General features: G+C 45.7%; 1 protein-coding gene across 1 annotated transcript in view; it reads right to left on the bottom strand.

Annotated features, from left to right (window-relative positions):
* Positions 1 to 18,483, bottom strand: part of OSTM1 (osteoclastogenesis associated transmembrane protein 1) — a 121,689-nt gene extending 103,206 nt beyond the window's left edge. Inside the window, exon 1 of the mRNA XM_078648412.1 lies at positions 17,992 to 18,483. Coding sequence (XP_078504538.1) covers positions 17,992 to 18,357 — 366 coding nt within the window. The 5' untranslated portion in view covers positions 18,358 to 18,483. The remainder of the gene's footprint in view (positions 1 to 17,991) is intronic.
* Between the last annotated feature and the right edge of the window lie 8,975 nt (positions 18,484 to 27,458).

The raw sequence follows: 27,458 nt of genomic DNA, 5'->3' as shown, positions 1-27,458 counted from the left end.
GGGACAGCTCGCCCCTCCATCCTGGTCGCCGACAACGCCTCCTGGTCCGAGAGACTGCAGAGCCAAGCGTCGCCCACTCACCTGGTCGAGGTGCCCTCATCCGGTGCCATCCTGGTGCCCATCTGATCACTGGCTAGTGATCAAGAACTGAGTCCCCTCTGCTTTCAGGTCATCTTCGACTCCGATCCAGGCTTGGGTCCCATCGAACTTCATCACTGGTCGCCTGCCAGCAACTTCTTCTTTCAGGCTCCATAGACTGTAACGAGGATTCCCGACGTCTTTCGAACCCTATGCATCCGCAGCCCCTGGGCTAGGTAACTCGAGCATTTCGGTGCTCCCACGTAGGTTCACTATCTAAGTGTCCAGATCCTTTTTCGTTTTCAGCCTAACTGCTCGGATTCGTCCGATAACACTAACTTTACGAAATCTAGCATCCATAGACTTCTTCCCGCATCCCGCGTGAGAGTGCACACTCTGCACCCGATCTCCCTAGACCTCCTGCTCGTAATCTTAAGGTTCAGTAGAGTAATGCTAGCGATACTGAAGCCTCTGGATCTTGTTACTTACCTGCTAGTATTTCGCATCCCACTTTTGTAGTATATGGTTTTTCGTGCCCCTCGGGCATTTGTGTAAATTGTGCAACAAAGTATTTTCATAAGAGTTTTGTATTGTGCTTAGCTCCCTGACTCAAAGAGTTCAGGGTAGAACTGTTATTAATAAATATCCTATATTTTTATAACAACTTGTGTGGTGTCCTTTCACTTGGTGTTCAAGGGGTATATGTGATGGTAAAACAGCTGGCTTAACACGCCCTCTAGAGACTAGCCTGAAGACTGCTCGTGTCCATGCTACTAGGATAGCTGGTCTGAAAGGTTGACTTACAACCAATCATCAATAAGGGTTGTTTGGTATGATACAAAGTGATCACTAGAATAGTGAGCACTATATATCAGGTCAACTTCTCACATTGGTGTGCAGCGGGTGGGATTTGAGCTTGCTGTTGTTTTACCTCGCACGTATCCTAAGAATATCGATTGAAAGATCACATAAGTACCCAGGTACATATAACTTAACTTAGAATACTCTGAGTTCTACTGAACCAGCTGTTGTAGTGTAACAAGGCTTAGCACACCTTGACTACAACTCTTAGCAAGGGATCAGTAGGTAAACCCATAGTGTAGGTAGGTGCATCACTTACACCACATTAGAAGCATGTCTACCCATGGAGAGTCTTCAGAGACTCCCCTTGTGGCTGTTGACCCTCCACAGGTCACTTCCAGATATGCAGGCCTTAGCTTCCAGGAGATGAGACAACTGTGTACCTCCAGGAAACTAAAACAGGGTTCTAACCCTACCACTCCTTTTCTGTTAGGTCTCTTAGAGACTTTTGATGCTAGGAAAGCTTCTCAGACAAATGGGAGCATGCCCCCCTTAGAAGGTACCCTTGGTGATCCTGACCTCCCTGAAACAGGAAGTAGAAGAGGAGGTGGAAGAAGAGGAAATCTCTGGGGATGAGGCAGACAATGGTCCTGAGCTAGTCAGACTTACTAGGGCCAACTTAGACCTACATAGGGAAGGATCTGGGGGACCCCCAGTACTGACCCTAAGCAGGCCTAACCTTGGAGTTAGAATAGATAGATCTCATTCTAGGGACTCCAACATCTCTGTGCACTCTCATGCCTCTGCTCAGAGGAGAATGATCTCTCCCCAGAGGAGACGGACTTCCCCTCAGAGAAGAGAACATGAAGCAAGGATGAAGCAGGCTAATCTGAGGATTCAGAGGGAAGAACTTGCCCTTGCCAAGGAGAAGCTTGCCTTTGCTAGAGAGCAACAGTTGAGTGGGGTAGTCCCCACTGGTGGCAGCAATATCCCTAAGGATAAAGACAGGAGTTTTGACACTAGACACCTGAGTAAAATAGTGCCCCCCTTTAAACAAGGGGATGACATCCACAAGTGGATGACTGCTTTGGAGAGGGCCTGCACTGTCCAGTGCATCCCCCAGAGTCAGTGGGCAGCTATTTTGTGGCTCTCCTTTGAAGGCAAAGGTAGAGATAAGCTCCTCACTACTAGAGCTGAGGATGCTAACAATTACCAAGTCTTGAAAAATACACTGATTGATGGGTTTGGCTTAACCACTGAACAGTACAGGTTGCTGTTCAGAGACACCCAGAAAATTCAGTCTCAAGATTGGGCTGACTTTGTAGATTGTGCCACTAAGGCTTTTGAAGGCTGGTTACTGGGAAGTAAAGTTACTGATTACACAGGATTGTATAATCTAATTATGAGAGAGCAAATCTTAAGTAATTGTCAGAATCAGTTGTTGCATCAGCACCTTATTGACTCAGATCTGACCTCTCCCCAAGAATTGGGAAAGAAGGCAGACAGATGGGTCAGGACAAGGGTCAAGCAGCAGAACCAGAACCAGGGTGGTGGCCAGAAGAAAGCAGATCCCAAGGGTAATGAGAACAAGCAAAATGACCAGAAGTCTTCAACAGGGCCCCAACAATCTAAGGAGGGTGGGTCCCAGAATTCCCAGAATTACCAAAAGAAGAAGAATGGTCAGAAGAAACCATGGTGCCAGTACTGCAAAAGTAATACTCACTGGTTTAGTGAGTGCACCAAGAAAGGCCCAACTCCTACCACTACTGCCCCTAAGGCACCTGCACCCCCTAGTACAGTTAGAAGTGGTAGTAATCCTCCCAAGGCTATAGTGGGGTTAACCCTGGGAACTGAGGCGGGCTCTGACTTAGTCAGAACACCTACTCAGGCTGTTATTGTTTGTACTGGGGACATGAATATGACCCCTACAATAAGTCCCAGTACTCTGGGCAAGTACAGGCAGACGCCTTTGATTAATGGAAAAATGGCTCAGGCCTACAGGGACACGAGTGCCAGTGTCACCATGGTGACACTTAACTTTGTGGACCCTGACCAGGTAATACTGGGAGCAGACTACCTGGTGACCAATGCTAGCAATGCCACTACCTCCCATAGTATGGCACTTGTTAACTTCTCCTGGGGAGGGGTAAATGGCCTCAAAAGGGTTGTTGTTAGTTCAGACCTCCCTGTGGACTGTCTTTTGGGCAATGATTTGGAATCCTCCTTATGGTCAGATGTGGAGTATAGGACTCATGTGGAAATGTTAGGTTTGTCAGCACATGTCCTTGCTGTGACTAGGTCACAGGCCAAGAAATGCCCAGCTGAACTAGTGCTGGATCCTGGAACAATGGACCAGACACTAACCAAGAGAAAGAGCAGTAGGGGTAAAGTTGACCCTTCCCCCCTGCCTCAGGAACAGGATCAGCTCTCTCAGGAGACTGACCCCTAGACCCCAGAAGGAACTGTCCTAGAAGAGCTTGAGCCTGAACAGGTTGAGTTTCTAGGGGCAGGGGGCCCTTCCAGGGCAGACTTGAGGCAGGCACAGTTAGACTGTTCCTCTCTTGAACCCCTCAGACAGCAGGCTGCTGCTGAGGCTGCAGGGAATGCCACAGGTGCCCATAAAGTGTACTGGGACGATGGACTCCTTTACTCTGAGGCAAGAGACCCCAAGCCTGGTGCTACCAGGAGGCTGGTCATCCCCTTGACTCTGAGAGGTTTCCTTCTCACCTTGGCACATGAAATTCCCCTTGCAGGTCACTTAGGCCAGAATGAGACTTGGGACAGGCTTGCCCCCACACTTTCACTGGTCCCCTATGTCTGAGGACACTAAGAACTTTTGTCGTTCATGTATCACCTGCCAAGCCAGTGGCAAATCAGGTGGCACAACAAAGGCCCCCCCCCCTTATACCACTACCTGTGGTGGGGGTTCCCTTTGAAAGAGTGGGGATTGACATTGTTGGACCAATGGACCCCCCAACAGCATCTGGGCACAGATTTATACTGGTGGTAGTGGATCATGCCACCAGGTATCCAGAAGCTATTCCCCTTAGAACCACTACAGCTCCTGTTGTGGCAAGGGCCCTGGTTGGAGTTTTCTCCAGAGTGGGGTTCCCTAAGGAGGTGATCTCTGACAGAGGTGCAAACTTTATGTCAGGATACTTGACTGCTATGTGGAAGGAATGTGGTGTCAATTACAAATTCACCACACCCTATCACCCACAATGCAATGGGCTTGTTGAGAGATTCAACAAGACCCTCAAAGGGATGATAAAAGGGTTACCAGAAAAGCTTAGGCGAAGATAGGACATCCTTTTACCCTGCCTTCTGTTTGCTTACAGAGAGGTCCCACAGAAGGGGGTTGGTTACAGCCCTTTTGAGCTTTTGTTTGGACATCCTGTAAGAGGACCCCTATGTCTTGTGAAGGAAGGATGGGAGTTACCTCTCAAAAAGCCTAAGCTTGACATAGTGGACTATGTACTTGGTCTCCGCTCCAGGATGGCAGAGTACACGGAGAAGGCATATAAAAACCTTGAGGCCAGCCAGGAACTTCAAAAAGCTTGGCATGACCAAAAGGCTGTCCTAACTGTATACCATGCAGGACAGAAGGTGTGGGTGTTGGACCCAGTGGCCCCAGCAGCTCTCCAAGACAAATGGTCTGGACCCCACATCATCATTGAACAGAAGGGAGAAGTCACCTACTTGGTTGACATGGGAACTCCCAGGAGCCCTCACAGAGTACTTCATGTGAATAGGCTCAAAGCATTTGTTGACAGGGAGGACATGGGCTTGCTCATGGCCACAGATGAGGGACAGGAGGAAGAGAGTGACCCTCTCCCAGACCTGCTCACTCAGAACCCTGATGATGGGTCAGTAGATGGTGTAGTCTTTTCTGACAGCCTCTCTGAGCCTCAGCAACAGGATTGTAGGCAGGTCCTGCAATCCTTCAGACAAATGTTTTCTCTGACCCCCAGTCAGACAAACTGGTGCACACATGAGGTGGACACTGGAGACAGTCTGCCTATAAATAGTAAAATCTACAGGCAACCTGACCACGTCAGGGACTGCATAAAAACTGAAGTACAAAAGATGTTGGAATTGGGAGTCATTGAACCCTCAGAGAGCCCTTGGGCTAGTCCTGTAGTTCTAGTGCCTAAACCTCACACCCAGGATGGTAAGAGAGAGATGAGGTTTTGTGTAGACTACAGGGGTCTCAATGCTGTCACTAAGACAGATGCCCATCCAATACCCAGGGCAGATGAACTGATAGATAAGTTGGCTTCTGCAACTTTCTTAAGTACATTTGACCTAACAGCTGGTTATTGGCAAATCAGGTTAGCTGAGGATGCCAAGGCCAAGACAGCATTTTCTACCCCAGGAGGTCATTACCAATTTGTGGTGATGCCCTTTGGTTTGAAAAATGCCCCTGCCACTTTTCAAAGGTTGGTGAACCAAGTTCTCACTGGGTTGGATGACTTTTGTGCAGCATATCTAGATGATATTGCTGTCTTTAGCTCCACCTGGGAGGATCACCTGATCCACCTGAGGAAAGTTTTAGAGGCCCTGCAAAAGGCAGGCCTCACTATCAAGGCTACTAAGTGCCAGATAGGGCAGAGTCAAGTTGTATACTTGGGCCACCTTGTAGGTGGAGGCCAAGTTCAACCTATGGAGAGCAAGATACAGGCCATAAAGGACTGGGCTCCTCCAACCACCCAGACACAGGTCAGAGCTTTCTTGGGCCTCTCTGGTTATTACAGGAAATTTGTCAGAAATTATGGGACCATTGTGACCCCACTTAATGACCTGACAAGTAAGAAAATGCCAAAGAAAGTTCAGTGGACAGTTAGCTGTCAGAAGGCATTCGATGACCTAAAGCAGGCCATGTGCACTGCACCTATTCTCAAGAGTCCAGACTACTCCAAGCCATTCATTGTCCAAACAGATGCTTCTGAGTTGGGTGTGGGAGCTGTTCTATCTCAGCTGAATATTGATGGTCATGACCAGCCCATTGCTTTTATAAGCAGAAGGCTGACCCCTAGAGAGAAACGTTGGTCAGCTATTGAGAGGGAGGCCTTTGCTGTGGTTTGGGCCCTGAAGAAGTTGAGGCCATACTTGTTTGGTACTCACTTCAAAGTTCAGACCGACCATAAGCCCCTCTTATGGCTAAATCAAATGAAGGGTGAAAAACCCCAAACTTCTTAGGTGGTCCATTTCCCTACAGGGGATGGACTTTACAGTGGAGCACCGCCCAGGAACTGACCATGGTAATGCAGATGGTCTCTCCAGGTACTTCCACTTAGAGCAAGAAGACTCACCTGGTCAAGGTTAGTTTAATGTCCCTAAGTTGGGGGGGGGGGGGGTTATGTAGGAGAGTGGGGTCTGCAATCCCATGGCCACCCCAGATTTTTGCTTTTTGCTTCACTGATTTACGACTTTCCCTGGCTGTGGGCCTGCTAATCAGACCCACAGCCTAGCTGTTCTCTCTCTAAATTACAACCATGTACCTTAGGTGCATTTTACCAATTGGTACTGGGCCACATTATCAGTCCCTGTACAGCATACCTTAGGTTTCCAGGGCATAGGTGTACCCAGGGCCTACGAGGGGCTGAAGCATGTATTATGCCACCCCTGGCTGGCCACCCAAACAGACACAACTGGCTGCACGACAGCTGGGGCAAGGTGGTGTAAACACCCTTTGCTTTAGATATTGTATTCCTATATCTAACCCTAAAATGGACACATATATTCCTATCAGTCACTCCTATGGCAGGCCTTATCAATCCTGAAGGCAGAGTGCTTGGAATTATGTGAGATGGTGCTCTGGCATGAGCTGAGCCCGTTTGCAGCTTGCGGAACCAAGTCCAAATAGCTGTTCCATGATAACGCTATACCATATACTCTTAAGTGCATTATAATCCTCGCGGTTAAATGCTAACTTTGGTATAGCTTTATCAAAACATGTCGAGTAAGGTGTCATACGAATTGGAATACTAACCCCTCGCCAATTCTGGCGACGGGGTTAGCATTCCACCCTTCTAGAGGGACACGACATGTATGTAACTGTGAACCCCGGTTAAAGTCAGACATAGCCTCAGCTCCACAAAATGGATGCTGCCACCGAGACACAAGTCTGCCTTCCTGCTGCTGGGAGTCCTTCCAGCAACGGAGGCATGGACAAAGGGTTCCTGTCAGGGGCGGTGCCAGCACCATCCCAGACAGGATTTTGTGTATTCCAGGTAGGCAGGGCTGAAAGGAAGGGGACTGCAAGTGGCACCCCGGTGCTCACTGTGCATATGCTGGCTCAAACCAGTTCCTGGGGCACACCAGCCCCTGAGCTGGGGAGAGACCGGACAAAGGAGAGGGGTGTAACCACCCCCCTCCTAGTCCCACCCATAGGGCAGGACTTAGTCGCGTGCCAGCCCCTTTTCTTAGTATAAAGATAGGAGCAGGCCCCCTTCCCAAATTAGATAATTCTGAATCTTGAAACTACTTTCCACGAAAGGAACTCTTGACTCTTCTGAAGACTCTCCCTTGTGGCTAAGGAGTAGCCACCCTGCACCAGCAGGCACCATCGAAGCTCTTGCGGTTTGCTCAAGTCCATCCTCCGGATCAAGACTGCCCAGCTCGACGAGACCCGGATTCCCTGCCATCTCTGACCTCTACCTACATCATCCAGCACAGCTGAGATTCGTGGGTGCGACGAGACCCGTGGGACCGGCCATCTTCAAGACCTGCACGACGCTTCTCCAGCACGACCCCCGAGAGACCCTCGAGTAAGTGCATTGGGGTTTGAGAAGCCCTAACCCTAAGCAGCTCCAGCTCCGAAGTCCAGCCTCCCAGCATCCACGAGATCTGCGTGGGGCCCTTCTGCTTCCTTGCTGCTTGCCACGTTGTCCGGTCACTTGCCCGTTGGCTAGTGACCCTCTTGACGACGTACCACGACGATTTCACCGCTAGTCTGGTTGCTCCAGACTGGCCCTTGCTCCCCTCCAACAGAGGAGCACCCTGGACCCTCCTGGTCCACTCCAGACGCCATCTTGAGTCCACCGCGTGGGCTTGCCTTTGCCAAGGCTTGTTGCTCCAATCCTGGTTTCAGCAGCGCCGACAGCAGACACCCTCGTGGGAGAGCTCGCCCCTCCATCCTGGTCGCCGACAACGCCTCCTGGTCCGAGAGACTGCAGAGCCAAGCGTCGCCCACTCACCTGGTCGAGGTGCCCTCATCCGGTGCCATCCTGGTGCCCATCTGATCACTGGCTAGTGATCAAGAACTGAGTCCCCTCTGCTTTCAGGTCATCTTCGACTCCGATCCAGGCTTGGGTCCCATCGAACTTCATCACTGGTCGCCTGCCAGCAACTTCTTCTTTCAGGCTCCATAGACTGTAACGAGGATTCCCGACGTCTTTCGAACCCTATGCATCTGCAGCCCCTGGGCTAGGTAACTCGAGCATTTCGGTGCTCCCACGTAGGTTCACTATCTAAGTGTCCAGATCCTTTTTCGTTTTCAGCCTAACTGCTCGGATTCGTCCGATAACACTAACTTTACGAAATCTAGCATCCATAGACTTCTTCCCGCATCCCGCGTGAGAGTGCACACTCTGCACCCGATCTCCCTAGACCTCCTGCTCGTAATCTTTTTCAGTAGAGTAATTCTAGCGATCCTGAAGCCTCTGGATCTTGTTACTTACCTGCTAGTATTTCGCATCCCACTTTTGTAGTATATGGTTTTTCGTGCCCCTCGGGCATTTGTGTAAATTGTGCAACTTAAAGTATGTTCATAAGAGTTTTGTATTGTGCTTAGCTCCCTGACTCAAAGAGTTCAGGGTAGAACTGTTATTAATAAATATCCTATATTTTTATAACAACTTGTGTGGTGTCCTTTCACTTGGTGTTCAAGGGGTATATGTGATGGTAAAACAGCTGGCTTAACACGCCCTCTAGAGATTAGCCTGAAGCCTGCTCGTGTCCATGCTACTAGGATAGCTGGTCTGAAAGGTTGACTTACAACCAATCATCAATAAGGGTTGTTTGGTATGATACAAAGTGATAACTAGAATAGTGAGCACTATATATCAGGCCAACTTCTCACAATCGTATGTTGCAAAACCCTGGACCCCACTTCCTTTTAGCGCCCAGGTTTCCTGCAACATACAGATATCATGTGAAGCCATAAAAGAGCCCCACTCTGGGATGGGCAATTTATTCTTAAGACCCGCCACATTCCAAGAGAGGATTTTAACCTGGGCAACCGACGGGTCTTGTTTGGTTGGTTCACAATCCAAGGCACCAGAAGGGTCATTAATAGTAAAAGTGCTAGGAGCTGTGCCCAACTCAGACTCACAATTCAGTAGGGGTTGGTCATCAGGGGAAATGATAATTGCCGGTTGAATAGATTGTTCTGGTATCAGGACTTGCGCTAGGGGGCTAGGCTTAGTATTTGCATCTTGATTCTCATTGGCAAAGCGCATGTTAATAGGGAGTCCCGTTTGTCAATCGCAATCGTCGAAGCCTGAAAGGGCATCGAACCTATTTGCGACTTCCAGCGGGGTAAATGATAACAGGTGGTCCATCCTCCTATTTCCTAGCAAATGGTCCATCCTCCTAGCTCCATTTCTATGGCTCCTGGGTGGTACAGTTTCCCACCCGAATAAATTTTCAGCAGTCATAGAATTTGGTGCCTGCATCATGTACCGGTTATTAAATGGTATAGATGATTGAGTCTGAGGGAATACCATAGCCCCGGGATAGGGTATAGGGTTCACTAGAGATCTTGGATAAAAATAGGTCAGGTCACAAGGAACAATAGAATTACCTATGTTCCCAGGAATCCAATTTAGAATGTATCTAACAGCTCCAGGATCTCTGAAATTGATAACAATTAGATCCCCCTTTATGTTTTTCACTCTGCTTCTCAACCAGGGAAGTCGCCGAACATGCAAAATGTCTCCATTAATGTTAAAAGGAAGTGGTCGATTTTGCCTAAGCCAATGCATGGTTTTGTTTTTTAGCTGAAAAAACCCTTCCCTCCTGCCTTCCTCTAGTTTTGGGACTCCCTTAAGGACAACCACAAAAGGAACCGCTCCAGGGGGTAGTTCAACTTGACGCCCCCTGTATTTCTCTGCCCTAGATGGACTAATAGTTCCCCTCTCCCCTCACATTTTTCCTGTGGAAGATTTATTCCCTGCCTTGGAGACTTCACTAACATCATGTGGTAATGTATGTTGAACCGTTTTAGGGGGTATTGCCTTCTGTTTATTAGAATTCGAAGGCTTACTAGTTTTATTTGTACCCGTCTCAACAACAGCGGTAGGGGATAACAATATAGCTGCGGGGGGTGGGACTGGCTTCGAAGCGCCCTTAAATAATCCAGCATTATTACTGATAACCAGCTCTATGTCCCCCAGCCGTTGTTCCACTCTCTTTAGCCTCTCTATTATGGGTAGGATAAATGACCTAATTAGATGTTCAAAACTTTCAAGGGAGACAGGGCTTCCTTAGGCGGGCAACATAGAGGAGTAACTGAACCTGGTGGAGTCGGTACAGTCATTATTGGGGCATTAGAAATTAGTGCTGTGTCCGTGGGAGCCATTGGTGTTGGAACAGTTGGTACAATGGCCTTTAAGGTAGATGCAGTTATTACATTCGCCTTAATGGTCTTGCCATAGTCAGAGTGGCTAATCTTACTTCTTTGCGGATCACCACCCTTCTTCCTTCTTTTGTTTGGTGGCGGACCATAGGCTTTAGGCGTGACTGATTTCCTAACCTTTTTTTTTCCTTACGATCTCAGCTATAGGTACAGATGGCTCAACTATCACATCTGTTCCTGCAATAGAATCATAACTGCGCAAGGCCTACTGTGTGCATTTATTTTTATTTTTTAATGCTTTCCCCCTAGTAACCACTGCTGGACGTCAACGTAGAAAAAAGGCCACTATAAGCATGTGCGATTATCTGAGACTGAAGAGGTCTGGTATAAACTCAGCACAACTACAAAGTAAATCAATAAACAAAGTATTTAAGAATAAAATATGCACACAAATTCATGTCTTTTCATCTGCTGCATGCATGCATGGCCATCGTTCATTCCCGAATTTATACAATTATTAAACGTGGTTTAAAGAGAAGGAAGGGGTTTCATTTAAAAAGGGGTGGGCTGAGTTTCAGTTTAGGCTCTAAAATTGATACAACAGGCTCTCCATCTGAGATGTTGCCAAGTTTTCTAATAATTGAATGTATTGGTCAGCACCTCAATTATTATTCAAGTAATGAAAGCGATCAAATGATCTTGCAAATCAAATGCTGACAATGCTTTTGCACTGTACACAGTACTTTGTAAATCTCTTTTATTAATGCCTTAACAGCTAATAGATCAATGATAATAATGGTTGTGGATTGATAAAGCTCCAAAAGCTATGTATCAATTCTTAGACCGACACAGACGTAAATAAATATCTGACCGATATGTTAATTAAGCCAATTAAGCAGCTGGATATTAGCCTTTTTAAGTGCAGCACTATGAAAGGATAAACAATACGTCATTAAACTTTCCCTAAATACACAAATTGTTATTTGTGAAAAATAAGCTATCCAGTATTTTGGAGAAAAAAAGTATTCTGTCTCTGAAAAAAAACAGTGGCAAATATAGATCGTAGATGGCCTGACGCATTCTTCCCACACACATGCACCATGTAACCAATTTGTTGCATTTCTGTATCACATCTGTTGGTCACATACACTAGGCTACAACTATAAGGAAGAACAAGATCATCTCTACAAAAGAGTCTTGCTTGAACATCCGGTTCCAGAGGAGGTAATGGCAGATGTCAATAGCCATGCATTGGATGAAAAACAGGGGTAATTATCAATTGATCGAAGGAGTCAATATGGGTATGAAACAGATCCTCCAACTACAGGGATTGGGAAGATGTTCATAGAATACTGAAGAATTTCGCACCTCTGGCTGTGGTGGGGTGAGAGGACACATTTTTAAAGCCTGGCCACACTAGAAAAGCAGACTGCAGAACAAGCAAAGAGCAACCTAGTCTCTTAGAAATCAGACGACATCAGAGCAGCGCATACCACAGCAGCCAAAAATGCAGCGGGATCTTACCAACATCTTAAAATTACTGGCTGTCCAGGGAAGTGATTGAGAAATTTTCAGGAGATTCTGATTCCTAGGTTGGATCTATATGCATTGAAACTGCAAGCTGGAGTTCAACATTTGTCATGGTCCCTGAATCCCAAAGTGTTTATACTGGCTACCCTCTCATGTACCTGGAAGAATGGGCACCTAAATGCATTGATCTGGTACTCCCATTTCGGACCAGATTGTCTTGGTTTCACCTCCTACACTCTTTCAGCTTCCCCCTGCCACTCATGTTGACTTGATTCCAACTTCAGATTATACTGAGGCTTTACCTTTAGTCTGCTGTTTGAGAGGCAGTAAAGAGTAGGGTTCTTGCTGTAAAATAAACCAGATATCCCTCTACGCTTAGCCTGTGTTGATTAACAAGTCCTCTCTCAAGCTCAGTGTTTAAAATAGAGGCTTACATTTAGCCTCCCCTGATCCTTTAATCTCTGTTGGATGAGTACAGAAAAGGTTATGTGATGCTAACTGTAAGGAAAAACAAGCAGTGATTGACACATTCCGATATACCTAGAGCTCCTTGGACGATATTAAGCATTACTGCGTCCTCTTGTATTTCCTTGTCTACCTAATTTCAATGAGATTTTGCTCTCTGGAAACCACCTCGGATGTCGCAGTTACTGTAACAAGCATCATCCTTTTAAAATTTTGAAGAAGTTCCCAGAGATGCTTTCAGTCAGAACGGTCTTTTTAGTGGCAATAACATTGGTCAGATACCTAGGGCAAATAAGAGCCATGTGAAGTAGAGAACCCAACTGAGCTGTTTCCTGAAGCTCTAGCTTTTTGGATTGGTCTCTCTTGTCTGCAAAATGTTTATTTTAGCTTGCACTTAAGTTGGGACTCACCTTTGATTTCCTAACCCTTTGATTTTAAGAGGAGAATCTCCACTGGTAAGAAATCCACAAGGCCGCCTGTTAAAAAAAAAAGTCTGAGTTTGTAAAGAATGGAGCCCTACTAAAAATAGTATCACCTGAATCGATTCTTAGCTGGAGGATAAGTTTGGCGAATTCTATAGCTTGCAAGTTAGCTACAGTTCCATTTCCTCCCCAGCTGCATGGTTGTCCTGTTAGAGTAAAGTAGTTTCTCCATTTACAGTTTTATGACTAATTACTGATTGTAAATTAGCAATTCTCAGGTGTATACATGCCAGTTGTTCAACACCAACTACTTTATCACACTTACTTTGACCTGATGTTACTTCCCACCACTGTTACTTTGACTTGACCTTTACTGTCTAACTATTCCAACTGCAGGCCTAGTTGATGTAAGGGCCTTGTTTATTTAAGGATGTCTGAAAGTAACGGTATGGTGCAGTAATGATAAGGGGATGTAAAGGAGGTGGAATATTTCTTGAGGCCTCTACAGAAGGTTTTTGGGTACTATCCTCGGTTTCATGCTGAGGGTTGGTTAAAATATGGATGTGTACCGAAGGAAGTTACAGTTCTTTATTGGCGTTACATGTCACAACATATTACAGAAGCTCTTATACTTCCTAATTTTCCTAAGAAACGTAAGCCAGGTCCTCCTCAAGTGTTGCAGTAAAAAATGTTATTGTTGAAATTAATTAAATTAGAGGACTTACTGTCGCTGTTTTACCCCTTTGTGGACCGAGTGCTTGACGGGTTTGATTTTTTGTATTCAACACCAGTATCATACTAATCACGGATGTGGGACGTTTATGACTTTCTAAACTTACTGGTTAAGTGGTTAGTGAAGTTAGTAAATAACTTTCACATTTGTTTTGTTTGTAAAACGCACTTTTTGCAAAGTTAAGCACTTCACTGACATCAACTACTAACATCATTTACACGTTAGGTCTATTTTGGCTTCAGTCCATTTTGAAGTTGCTACGTTATGGCTTCAGTCCATTTTGAAGTTGCTACGTTAAGGTGACTAACTTGTGACACATACGCGCACAAGACGGTAATGGATGTTGTAAAACTATTGAAACCCATAAAAACAGGAACTATGCCGTTCAGTGAGACGCGTCTTCCTCTTTCAGTTGGTCACAACCAGTAATCCAATGATGTGACTGCGCAATACAATCATTTACAGAAAGAACATATGCATTAACAAGAAGAAACAAGCATTTACACTGCAATAGGTCTCACAGAAAAAGCGCTTCGACGCCTCGTCAGGTGTAGTAAGCACTATATAAATGCAATTACAATACAATACAATACATTCGCGAGAGTTTAAGCTATTTGCATTGTAAATGACAATGCCTTTCATTTATCCGTTTTGGTAATTAACACATACATAAAAGGCAATGTCATTTACAATGCCCGTAGCTCAAACTCTTGTAAACGTGAGACCTTTTTCATTTAAAAGAAGCAGTCGCTATTGTCCCGGCCTGCTTGGAAAGTGAAAGTGCGCATGGCGCGCTGAATGTTGCAGGAACGCATGTCATGCCTGCAGTAGGAGAAACTCATTAAAGAAAATAGTGCTTACAGACTAAATAAGATCGACTGTGTAATAACCTAAGTGGAGTGGTGTGACTCACTGGTTAAAGGCGGCAGACCCGGAAGCAGAGAACGGCCCGGGACCAGGGTTCAATTCCCGACACGGCAGGGTCGTGGACCAGGGTCAGCGGACTCGACAACTCTCGCCTCGGTGCCTACTCTAACGAGGGATCACACTCGGCAACTCTGGGCATTAAGCTTGCCTCATCTCTACAACGGCCCCCCACAGACGCCGGGGATGCCTGGTTTCACCTTGGAGATACCCAGAAGGGACCATCTCACAGGGAAAGCCAGGACGGGTTCCCCAGCGGTCTCCAGCGCCGGGACGCTTACGGGCAGCTGTGCGCTTTACAAGTCCAACACATTTACATTTACATAACAGAAGTAAAAGGGCCAGTCCTCATGGGAGGTTACAAATTAAGACAAGGGGGTACTAAGGATGGACTGACAAGCCCATTAAAGAATCAGAAGCCAGCATAGACAAAGGACAATGGCACAAGCCAAAGAAAAATATGGGGAGAGTTTCAAGGCCATACTGCAATACAGCATGCCTCGCTGAGCAGCGCATGCGCTACCCAGGCTCAAACAAAAAACTAACAATTTCTGGTCAGCTTAACTCTCCAACCTGTCCATAACCTCCTTAACCCCCCTCATCTACAGTGGTGTAGCGAAGGCTCCTTGATTTAACCGTGAAATAGTCCACCTGTCACTAGTTTAGTGGAAAAATACAGCCTTATTTGAGGTACGGGGGACCCCTCTCAAACCTGGGCCCCGGTGCACTGCACCTGCTGCACTAATGATGGATACGCCTCTGCTCATCCAACGAGCCATGTCCCACCACTTCAAATCTACCATCTGCCTCCTTCAATAGCAATCCTCTAAACTCCCACCAATTACTCATACATTTTAAAGCCAATCTTCAGGTCTACTCTCCTATTCTCATGCAAGCCGTTGAAAGCCATCTCCTGACTTACCTCAAATTAATCCTTCTGACTGTACTAAACTACACCTGCTTGACTTCACCACCCCTAACCAGGCGCGGTGCGTCCATTGGGGCGTAGGGGCGAAGCCCCACTAAGCCCCATGGACCCACCACGTCGTCACTAGAAGCCAAACACAATTATTTTAAAAAATCGCGCTATCTGCCGGCCGGGAAACCGGGAGACACCCGACCTTCCCGGAGTGCGCAAGGGGGGGGGGGGTGGGGGGGGGGGAGGGAGGATCGGGCTGCTGCAGCTGCGCAAGTGTATTTTTGGGCACAATCATGCCCGCGCATGCGCAGATCGTTTTCTTGTGAATTCCCCCTTAGAGAGAGGACCAGGGGGCGGGCCGCAGCCCCCGGGGTTACACAGGGCGATTGGGCGAGGAGTCATGGTGCCCCCCCAGCCAATCCTGGCGCAGGATTGGCTGGTCACTACATAGCCCGGTTACATAACCCCTGACGGATAGCACGGCCGACTTTGGTGCTGGGAAACCAGGTTCGAGCCTCTTATCGAACCATAAAAATGTATACATGACTTACTTTGGTGTTAAATAAATAGATATTATAAAAAACAAATAAAAATGATGTTCCGACTAAGGTGTGAAATTGGTGTTGAATAAATACATGTTTTTAAAAACAATTAATATTAATCATGTATCATTGGTGCTGGAGTACAAGGTTCGAGACTGGTATTAAACACTGACAAGCTGTGTGCTAAGTTATATGGTCATAAAATACATGAATGATGGATGCAGGATGGGTGGATGCATGAATGGATGCAGGATGAATGATGGGTGAATGGATGGGTGGATGCATGAATGAATGATGGATGCAGGATGGATGCAGGATAGGTAGATGAATGAATGATGGATGCAGGGTGGATGGATGGGTGCATGAATGAATGATGGATGCAGGATGGATGGATGATGGATGCAGGATGGATGCAGGGTGGATGGATGGGTGCATGAATGAATGATGGATGGATGGGTGGATGCAGGAATGGATGCAGGGTGGATGGATGCATGAATGAATGAATGATGGATGTTGGATGGGTGGATGGATGGGTGGATGAATGAATGATGGATGCAGGATGGGTGGATGGATGGGTGCATGAATGAATGATGGATGCAGGATGGATGGGTGGATGGATGGGTGCATGAATGAATGATGGATGCAGGATGGGTGGATGGGTGGACACATGAATGGATGTAGGATGAATGATGGGTGGATGAATGGATGGGTGGATGCATGAATGAATGATGGATGGATGCAGGATGGATGGGTGGATAGATGGGTGCATGAATGAATGATGGAGGCAGGATGGGTGGATGGATGGGTGGACACATGAATGGATGCAGGATGAATGATGGGTGGATGGATGGGTGGATGCATGAATGAATGATGGATGCAGGATGGGTGGCTGAATGAATGATGGATGCAGGATGGATGCAGGGTGGATGGATGGGTGCATGAATGAATGATGGATGCAGGATGGATGGATGGGTGGATGCATGAATGGATGCAGGAATGGATGATGGATGGGTGGGTGGATGGATGGGTGGGTGGATGGGTGGATGCATGAATGAATGATGGACGGATGGGTGGATGGATGGGTGGATGAATGAATGATGGATGATGGATGGGTGCATGAATGAATGATTGATGCAGGATGGGTGGACACGAATGGATGCAGGAATGGATGCAGGATGGATGATGGATGGGTGGATGGATGGGTGGATGGATGGGTGGGTGGATGGATGGGTGGGTGGATGGGTGGATGGGTGGGTGGGTGGATGGATGGATGGATGGGTGGGTGGATGGATGGATGGATGGGTGGGTGGGTGGATGGATGGATGGATGGGTGGGTGGATGGATGCATGAATGAATGATGGATGGATGGATGCAGGATGGATGGGTGGATGGATGGATGGGTGGATGGATGGATGGATGGGTGGATGCATGAATGAAAGATGGATGCAGGATGGATGGGTGGATGGATGGATGGATGGATGGGTGGATGCATGAATGAATGATGGATGCAGGATGGATGGATGGGTGAATGCATGAATGAATGATGGATGCTGGATGGATGGGTGGATGCATGAATGAATGATGGATGCAGGATGAATGCAGAATTGGTGGATGGATGGGTGGGTGGGTGGGTGGGTGGATGGGTGGATGCATGAATGATGTATGGATGGATGCAAGGTGGTTCGGGCTCGCTCGCTGCGCTCGCTCGCTGCAATATGCAAATTAGTTTACGGCCCACCACTTTCAAATGTCACCAAACGCCCCTGCCCCTAACCATCTACCGTTCTCACCACCCCTCTCCTGCTTGCCCTGGCCCCACAGCATTATGCTTCCTGCCTTCAGCCGTCCCTGCCTTTGGCCTACTCTAACCACAGCCTTCATCTTTATCTTGCCCACCATCCCTTAGCACTCACTGAATCCCTTAGCGTCCTCCTCCTGCCTGTTCTCTTCTCTCCCTCTACTTGCCCATACTCTCCATGCCTCTCCACCGCACTTACCTCCTGCTCAAGTGCCAAGGAGAGGTTGTTCATCTGCTCCTGCAGCAGGCTGTACTCGGGCTGACAACTTTGGCAGGGGCGCGGGGGCCGGGCGCTGAGCATCAGGCAGGCGGTGAGGGCGGCGCTGCTGTTGGCCAGGGAGCGTAGGAGGTCGCAGCAGGGCTCGGGCTGCAGCATGAACGGACTAGAAGAACTGCACTGCACAAGTGGGCCGTCCCCGGGACCAAGACAGAAAGCGGCGGCGTCAGAGGCGCTCAGCAGGGACAGCGACAACTCCTCTGTTTGAGTCAGCGAGGAGACATACTGGTTCCAGCCAGACGCGGAGCCCAGGAGCGCCTCTACCAGCAGGAGAAGCAGCGGCACCATCCTCGCAGCCCTGGGAATAACTCTTCCGCCCGAGACCCACAGAATACAGCCCGGGACACTCACTTCCCAATCATCTCGTGCTGCTGCTGCTGTCAATACGAGCACGTGACCGCTCAGCTGGCATCGTTACTCACACCATCGACACAAACGAAGGACTAGGAACACTTAAACATGAAGCGGCCATGTCGGAGTGGTGTTACTCTTCCAATTTATTTAGTGCATTTTTATATCGCGCGGACATTACCCGAAGGTGTCAGAGCGCTGTACAATAGGACCAGTTACATTACATGAGAAAAGTGTTACATGTTGTAAATACCTTTTAGATTAACAGGGCATCCTGTGTAGCCCTTCCTTTGTGTTGTATAACTTCCCCCTTCTAGAATGTATGCCTGATTCCAATGTCTGAGCTCAATCTGTTATATTCCAGACTTTACAGTTGAAGTCCGGTCAGCAGGCGAGGTGGACGTGCAGTCTTTGTTGTGAAATGAAATTGAAGAAATTCCAGAAGAAAAAGATTGAATTATAAGGAACTTTATTCTTGAAGTGAAAGAGCTTGTGCGATGAGCGGTGACTGCTCAGAGTCACGGTGAATTCTATGGCAGGACGGAGGCTTCGATTATGCTTTCTCTAATTCCTTTACTGACAGAAACAGCAGCCAATCAGTAAACAGTAAAGAAAAGAACTACAATACCCATGAGTACTCTGGAAGTATATATAGGGTTACAGAGGTCATAACTTTCTCTTTCTTTGCTGCTGCGCAGCCAGTTAAGTACATTTGATATTCTTACATTGTTATTCTTACTCACTGTTTGCTTTGCTTGCATGGTGTGTTTGCCAGCGCTTTCGCGCATACTTGGTTAATTGACAGCTTTGTGCGCTTCTTTGTTTTCTTTGCGCATGCTTGCTTAATTGGTGGCGCGTTCGGCGCTTTGTTCTCCGCGGTCTTCCGCGGCTTGTGTTTTCGGCTTCGGTCGTGGTTTGAGAGCGCGTGTGTTCGCCTCTCTTCTGGACGCGCTGTGTCGCGTCCTTGTTTACAGTGGAGCTGGAGTTGACAGGGGCTGGAGAGACGCGCGTGTGTCGCGCGTCCCTCCTATCGGCTGGCTGCTGTCACGCATGCGCGTCAGCGTCCAAAATAAACGCATTCCTGTGGCGTTTTGCGTCTCCTCAGGCATTCAAGGAATTTGGAGACTCTGGTTTGCCGTGCCCACATTTTTGCCTGCCGCTTGAGCCCTGTGACGCTCCTGTTATTTTCTAAATTGCAGGGGTTGTAAACTACACGCATAGGCTCTGCCTAGAGTGGTTCCATTGCATTTTGGTGCAAGCCCTCCCTCCACTTCGATTTATCCTGCGTGTCAGGTCTGTTGTCTGGCTTGCACTAGGGGTTCCACTCCCCCAAATTTGGCTTTGGCCTCTAAATATTTGGACTTTGTTCATATTTTATTCCAATTGGGCACTACTGTTCCACATTAGGAAATGGCTGGCTATTATCATGAGGAGGAGTACGACTACTTTGATGAAGGGGAACCCTCTGCGTCCATGGATGACTTCATGGGTCAAGCTTTGTTTCAGGCGATTGCGCCTTTGAAGAAACACTTGTCTGACTATGCTGCCCAGCAGGGATGGCTTCCTCCTTCCACTGGTCGCAGTGGGAAGTCGCCCAAAAATCCACATCGCTCAGCCTTTGTTAAGTTGGCGAAGTCTATGTCCTCAGTGTCAGCCGTAGTCTTCCTCGGGATCTGATGTGAAGATATAAGGGCCAACCTCTCGATACCTCCAATTCTGATTGTAATAATTACACAGAATATTGAAGTGATCAAGCGGGGGGAATTAGGGAATTAGGAAAGGAACTGCGGGGAGGAAGATCTGAAAAGGAAAAGTTATCGTTGCGAGTTTTCTTAATGCTTCACTCGACCCTTAGACAATTGTAATAACAAAATAATTTCTGTTGTCTATAAAAAGTTTGTTATCAGCTTTGCACTTTAACTAACAACGTGCTCCCAAAAGGAAATAACACCAAAGAAGCTTGCGACTTATTAATCTTGTAAATAGGCTCTTTACAATCTGTGCAACTTCTTTTGTTGTATTTTAAGCACATCAGCAAATTATCACTTTCAATAAAATCTCAACATAAGCATAAATGGCGAATAACTGTTCAAAATTTGCGACCATACAATTGAGAATTGCGACCAGGCAAATTAACAAGCTTCTCGATTTATCCAAAGAACCATGAACATCTCTTAAACTTTAATCAAGACAAATATTTGCTCTCTTATATTTTTCCATAAAATATCTCAAAGGAACTTTGCGCTAATGTTTTCCAAAATCAGAATAAATATGCTTTTTTTACACTTTTGATGTTTAAATTAACCTTAAATTGAAAGTTTTCACTTTCTCCTACCTGTAGAGTACGACCTACTCTACTTAACTGAAGGGTGTGGCAGCCTCTCTGGATACCCGGAATCAGTCTTCCTCTCACTGCAGCTCTTGTTCGGAAAAAGACTCTCCAAACTGGTTACCTGCTGTCAAAGACACAAACGATCTGCAAAAGACTGCTAACAAACTCCTTCCAGAAGATTCCCCAAGTTGGAGCACCTGGAAACAGCTGCTACACCACCAAAATCCTCAGAATAGTGAGCAAAGGGGATTGGGTGTGGTCGCGTACATCAACGTGACCACGTTCCGTGTTTTCCCGTAAGAAATGCGACGTCTTGCCAAATCTCACGCATCTCGCGGACGCGTTCAGGTTGCCAAACCTCACGCATCTCGCGGACGCGTTCAGGTTGCCGAATCTCACGCATTAGGCGGACAGAGGTACATTAAACTATTGTTCTAGCTACACTTGTGCCACCAACGACCCCCCAAAGGAAAATAGTGCATTTTGCCACACAGGAAGTGCTTGGGACACCTGAGGGCGGGCCCTAGACCGCAAGCCGCCCTAGTAGTCCTGACAGTATTCCCCCCTCCCAAGAGCGGTCTAGGGCCCGGCTTCGAAGGATGAAGGAGATGGAATCGCCGCACAATGCGAGGAGCATGAATGTTCTCAGCTGGTTCCCAAGAGTCATTATCGGATCCATACCCTTTCCAGGACACAAGATACCATAGCTTGGCACCTCTGCGCTTAGAGTCCAGTATAGACTGCACTTCATACTCCCAATTGCCATGAACCAAAATTGGAGCTGGTCTGAGTTTTATATCCTGTCTAGCTGGCTTTAACAAGGACGTGTGAAACACAGGATGAATTCGCAAGGTTTTGGGAAGTTTTAGTTTATATGTTACTGGATTAACTTGACGAAGTACTGGATATGGGCCGATAAATTTGGGATGAAACATGTTTTTGTGTTTAAAATGCAAATTCTTGGTAGACAGCCATACTTTATCTCCAGAAGTATACTCTGGTCCTGAACGATGATGTTTATCATATTGTGCTTTGTATTTATCTTTACTGTGTAATAATCGTTCGTGAATCTTTTGGTGAACCGTCTGCATGAGTTGTACAGTATCTTGTACCGCAGGTGCACTGGTCTCATCTTTGGGCAGGGTCAAAGGAATAGTCTTTGGTAGGTATCCATAAAGAGCTTCAAAAGGAGAAGATCCAGTACAAGAATGAGGTGAAGAATTATAAGCTATCTCAGCAATCCACAGCAAATCCAACCAGGACCGTTTGGAATCTTCAACATAACACCTTAAGTATTGTTTTAGTGTTTGATTTAATCGTTCTGTTTGGCCGTCAGTTTGCGGATGGTAACTGGTGGACATGTTTGATGTGATTTGTAAACTATGACACCATTGCTGCCAAAACTTAGATGAAAACTGAGATCCTCGGTCAGATAATAACACTGAAGGCAAACCATGTAAACGCACTACTTCTTTAAGGAAAATATGTGCTAATTGTCCTGCTGTGGGCAATTTTTTACAAGCTATAAAGTGTGCGTACTTAGTTAGACTATCCACTACTACCAGAATGACTGAATGTTGATTGATCTGTGGAAGATTTGTAATAAAGTCTAACGAAATATAGTCCCATGGTTTGGTTGGTGTTGGTAAAATCTGTAATAAACCCTTTGGTTTACTATGATCTGTCTTAAATCTTGCACAAGTTTCACAATTTTGAGTTCTCTTTGTAACATCTTTCTGTAAATTTGGCCACCAGAACAACTTTTGTATTTTTTCCACAGTCTTTTTGGGACCAGGATGTCCAGCCATAGGATGAGAGTGCAACCAATTGAACACTGTTTCTTGTAATTCTTTGGTTGGAAGATAAACTTGCTTTCCATGGAAAGGTATGCCTTCTTTGATTGTCTGATTTTCTTTTTTATTCTCCCATTTTTCCCATTGCGAGGGAGGAAAATTCTCATGAATATTTTCTAGAAATTGATCTGCAGACAATATACAGATTACTTTGTCGGGATCTATTATAGCTTGTGGTGCACTTTCAATTCTGTGTAAAGAAGAATCCTTTCTGGAAAGAGCATCAGCTTTTTTATTGTCTTGTCCTGGACGATAAGTTACTATGAAATCATACTCTGCAAAGAACATCATCCATCTTAACTGACGAGGTGTCAACATTCTAGCAGAACTCATAAATTGTAAATTTCGATGGTCCGTATAAACTGTTACTGTGAACTTTGCTCTCATAATATAATGTCTCCACTCTTTGAACGCCTCTAATATGGCAAGCAATTCTTTCTCTGCAATAATGTAGGTTTGTTCTGCTGAGTTCAGTTTTCGAGACATATATGCAACTGGATGCATCTGACCAGTTTTGTGATGCCTCTGAGACAAAAGGGCTGCTATTGCTACGTCTGAAGCATCTGCCTCAATTATGAAAGGTTCATCTACATCAGGATGCTGTAGGATTGGTGCAGCTGTGAAAGCCTTTTTCAATTTCTGAAATGCATCGTTGGCTTCAGAAGTCCATTCAAATTTCACCTTTTTCCTTAGTAATCGAGTGATGGGAGCGACCACTGCAGAGAAATGATCAATGAAACGGCGATAAAAATTTGCAAAGCCTAAAAAACATTGTACATCCCGAACTGAAGTTGGAATGGGCCACTCTGCAACTGCCTGGATTTTTCTATCTGTCATTTTCATACCCGTTGGTGTGAGTAACACTCCCAAGAATTCCACTTCAAAAACATGAAACTCGCATTTAGATAATTTGCAATATAGATTGTGTGATTGCAATGTGCTCAAAACCTTTTTGACATGACCTTCATGTTTTTCCACTGAATCTGAATAGATTAAGATATCATCTATGTAGACGATAACGAACAAATCCAAAAATTCTCTCAAGACATCATTTAAGAAAAATTGAAAGGCCGCTGGTGCGTTACATAGGCCAAACGGCATTACCAAATATTCAAACAAGCCATAACGAGTTTTAAATGCAGTTTTCCACTCGTCGCCTTGTCTGATTCGCACTAAATGGTAAGCTCCTCTCAGATCTAGCTTTGTATAGATTACTGCGGTCTTAACTTGATCCAAGAGGACGGGAATGAGTGGCAAAGGATATTTATTTTTGATCGTAATTTTATTCAACGCCCTATAATCGATGCAAGTTCTCAATTCCCCATTTGCTTTCGGGATGAAAAACAAAGGGGAGGCTGCTGGTGACTTAGAAGGGCGGATAAAACCATTCTCCAAGTATTGATCCAGATATTGTCATAATTGCTGATTTTCATTTTCAGACAGAGCATATATTCTACAATTTGGTACACAAGACCCTGGTATAAGATCAATCTGACAATCGTAACTGCGATGAGAAGGAAGAATTGCTGCCTTTTCTTCACTGAAGACTTCTTGATATTTTTTATATACTGTGGGTAGAATTGTTTCTTTTTCTTCTGCCGTTGCGATTTGACTAACAATTGTTTTGAAAGAATTTAAACAGGTAGAATGACAAAATTCGGAATGAAATACAAGTTCTCTTTTTTGCCAATCGATCAAAGGATTATGTAGACATAGCCAAGGCATTCCTAGAATGAACCCATACTGGGGAGCTTGGATGACGTCAAACTGAACCTCCTCCAAATGTCTTTGTCTCTTTGAATCTTCACAAATCATAGTCACTTTTGACGTCTGCATAGTTATTGGCCCTCTGGACAAGATTTTCCCATCTACTGCCTGTACGATTTCAGGTGTTTCTTTTTCTTCACAGATTATGCTTAATCGTAGTGCAGTTTCCAAATATACAAAGTTTCCAGTGGCTCCTGAATCTATTAATACTTCCATTTGCCAGATCTTTTTAGTTACCTGTATTTGGACCGCTAAGCGAAAGTGAGATTTATAATTGGTCACACAAGAGTTTATAGAAGGGTAAGCAATGGTTCCCAAGAGATCCCCCTCTAAACATCTTGGGCATGCTAGTTTTCCGACTGTTGATTTGTTTTTTCAATAGCTGCCACTTTGTTAACATTTGAAAACTTGTTCTTAGGCTTCACCATACAGTCTTTCACAAAATGTCCTTTTCTACCACAGTAGAGACATTGACCATTTTTACGTCTGCTGTCCTTTTCCTCTTTTGACAGTGGTTGTCGAAGGGTTCCTATCTCCATAGGCTCAGGACTTGATTCGGACTGTGCAAACTGTGTTCTTGATCTACTATCAGCTTTCCCAATAGGTTTGTCACCTTTTTTCTTATCAGTTCTTCTTTCTGAAAGTCGGTGATCTAAACGTAAAGTTAAATTTATCAAATCTGAACAAGCTGTAGGTTGCGGGTCAATTTGGGCTAGAACATCCTTTAAATCGTCTTTCAATCCCTGATAGAAAAGAGCGGCTCTCTTTTCCTCCGGCCAAGAAGTTTCTGCTACAAGTCTATTAAAATGTGATAAATAAGTGATGAGGTCTCTGTTTCCTTGTTTTAACTGAAGTAGTTCTCGATCTGCAGATAATGTTACTGTTCGTCTATCAAACACCTTCTCGAATTCTTCTATAAAGCGTTTCCAATTATACAACAATGTGCTGTCTTGTCTAACAAATGGAACAACCCAAATAGCTGCGTCTCCAGACAAGTAAGAGATTAGAAACGCAATTCTAGATTGTGGGGTTGGAAATGCAGTAGGCCTACAAGAAATGTGTAATTCAATTTGTGTTAGAAAGGTTTGTACCTTAGAAGGGTCCCCAGAGAAGCGTTCCGGATTAGCCAAGGGAATCTGAGGTGGAACAGTTACTGATATATTTGTGGAAGCCCTTGCTCCTAAGTCTTGAACATCCTCTGGAAGGGGAGTGTTCTGTAGTTGTATATTATCTACCTTGTTTGCTAATAACGCGGTTGCTTTCATAGTATTTTTTAAATCAGCCTGCATTTTAATAATTACAGCCGTTAAGTCATCGATGGTGGCCATTATGACAACACAATCAGATCAGGAGGAAAATGGTTCGTGGGCTCACTATTCTGTCAGCCGTAGTCTTCCTCGGGATCTGATGTGAAGATATAAGGGCCCACCTCTCGATACCTCCAATTCTGATTGTAATAATTACACAGAATATTGAAGTGATCAAGTGGGGGGAATTAGGGAATTAGGAAAGGAACTGCGGGGAGGGAGATCTGAAAAGGAAAAGTTATTGTTGCGAGTTTTCTTAATGCTTCACTCGACCCTTAGACAATTGTAATAACAAAATAATTTCTGTTGTCTATAAAAAGTTTGTTATCAGCTTTGCACTTTAACTAACAACGTGCTCCCAAAAGGAAATAACACCAAAGAAGCTTGCGACTTATTAATCTTGTAAATAGTCTCTTTACAATCTGTGCAACTTCTTTTGTTGTATTTTAAGCACATCAGCAAATTATCACTTTCAATAAAATCTCAACATAAGCATAAATGGCGAATAACTGTTCAAAATTTGCGACCATACAATTGAGAAATGCGACCAGGCAAATTAACAAGCTTCTCGATTTATCCAAAGAACCATGAACATCTCTTAAACTTTAATCAAGACAAATATTTGCTCTCTTATATTTTTCCATAAAATATCTCAAAGGAACTTTGCGCTAATGTTTTCCAAAATCAGAATAAATATGCTTTTTTTACACTTTTGATGTTTAAATTAACCTTAAATTGAAAGTTTTCACTTTCTCCTACCTGTAGAGTACGACCTACTCTACTTAACTGAAGGGTGTGGCAGCCTCTCTGGATACCCGGAATCAGTCTTCCTCTCACTGCAGCTCTTGTTCGGAAAAAGACTCTCCAAACTGGTTACCTGTTGCCAAAGACACAAACGATCTGCAAAAGACTGCTAACAAACTCCTTCCAGAAGATTCCCCAAGTTGGAGCACCTGGAAACAGCTGCTACACCACCAAAATCCTCAGAATAGTGAGCAAAGGGGATTGGGTGTGGTCGCGTACATCAACGTGACCACGTTCCGTGTTTTCCCATAAGAAATGCGACGTCTTGCCAAATCTCACGCATCTCATGGACGCGTTCAGGTTGCCAAACCTCACGCATCTCGCGGACGCGTTCAGGTTGCCGAATCTCACGCATTAGGCGGACAGAGGTACATTAAACTATTGTTCTAGCTACACTTGTGCCACCAACGACCCCCCAAAGGAAAATAGTGCATTTTGCCACACAGGAAGTGCTTGGGACACCTGAGGGCGGGCCCTAGACCGCAAGCCGCCCTAGTAGTCCTGACACTCAGCGCCGAGAGCTAAGAAGCGCTCTGCTCCTCCTCGTGGCTCTCCATCTTCGACTTCGGATGATGGTTCATCTTCCTCATCCTCTTCTGAACCGGCGAAGCCTCCTCCTTCCAAAAAATCTAGAAAGGAGCATTTCGTGGATGCCCCTGCTGTTCCACAAGTATTGACTTTTGTTCCCACGGATATTGTGCATCCGAATTCTTCATCTTGGTTGCCCTCTCCGGAGGTTGCCAATTATGTTCAGGAACATATCCGCACACCTTTTGAGAAGGAGGTGCGTGCACGTTTACGATCTGAGTGCCCTCGTCCTTATCTATCTAACAAGTTGCCCCTCACTCCTGAGGTGGATCCAACTATGATTACGTACATGAAGAAATATGCCAAGGACCCTACTAAGGGTTTGGATCGTTCTTGGCGCTCGTGCCAGGACAAGCTTTTGGATCTTTTGGGGCCACTCACTAAAAT

Source organism: Lissotriton helveticus, chromosome 6, assembly GCF_964261635.1.
Source record: "Lissotriton helveticus chromosome 6, aLisHel1.1, whole genome shotgun sequence".
Lineage (NCBI taxonomy): Eukaryota > Metazoa > Chordata > Amphibia > Caudata > Salamandridae > Lissotriton > Lissotriton helveticus.
This window is presented reverse-complemented; position numbering and strand designations above follow the sequence as displayed.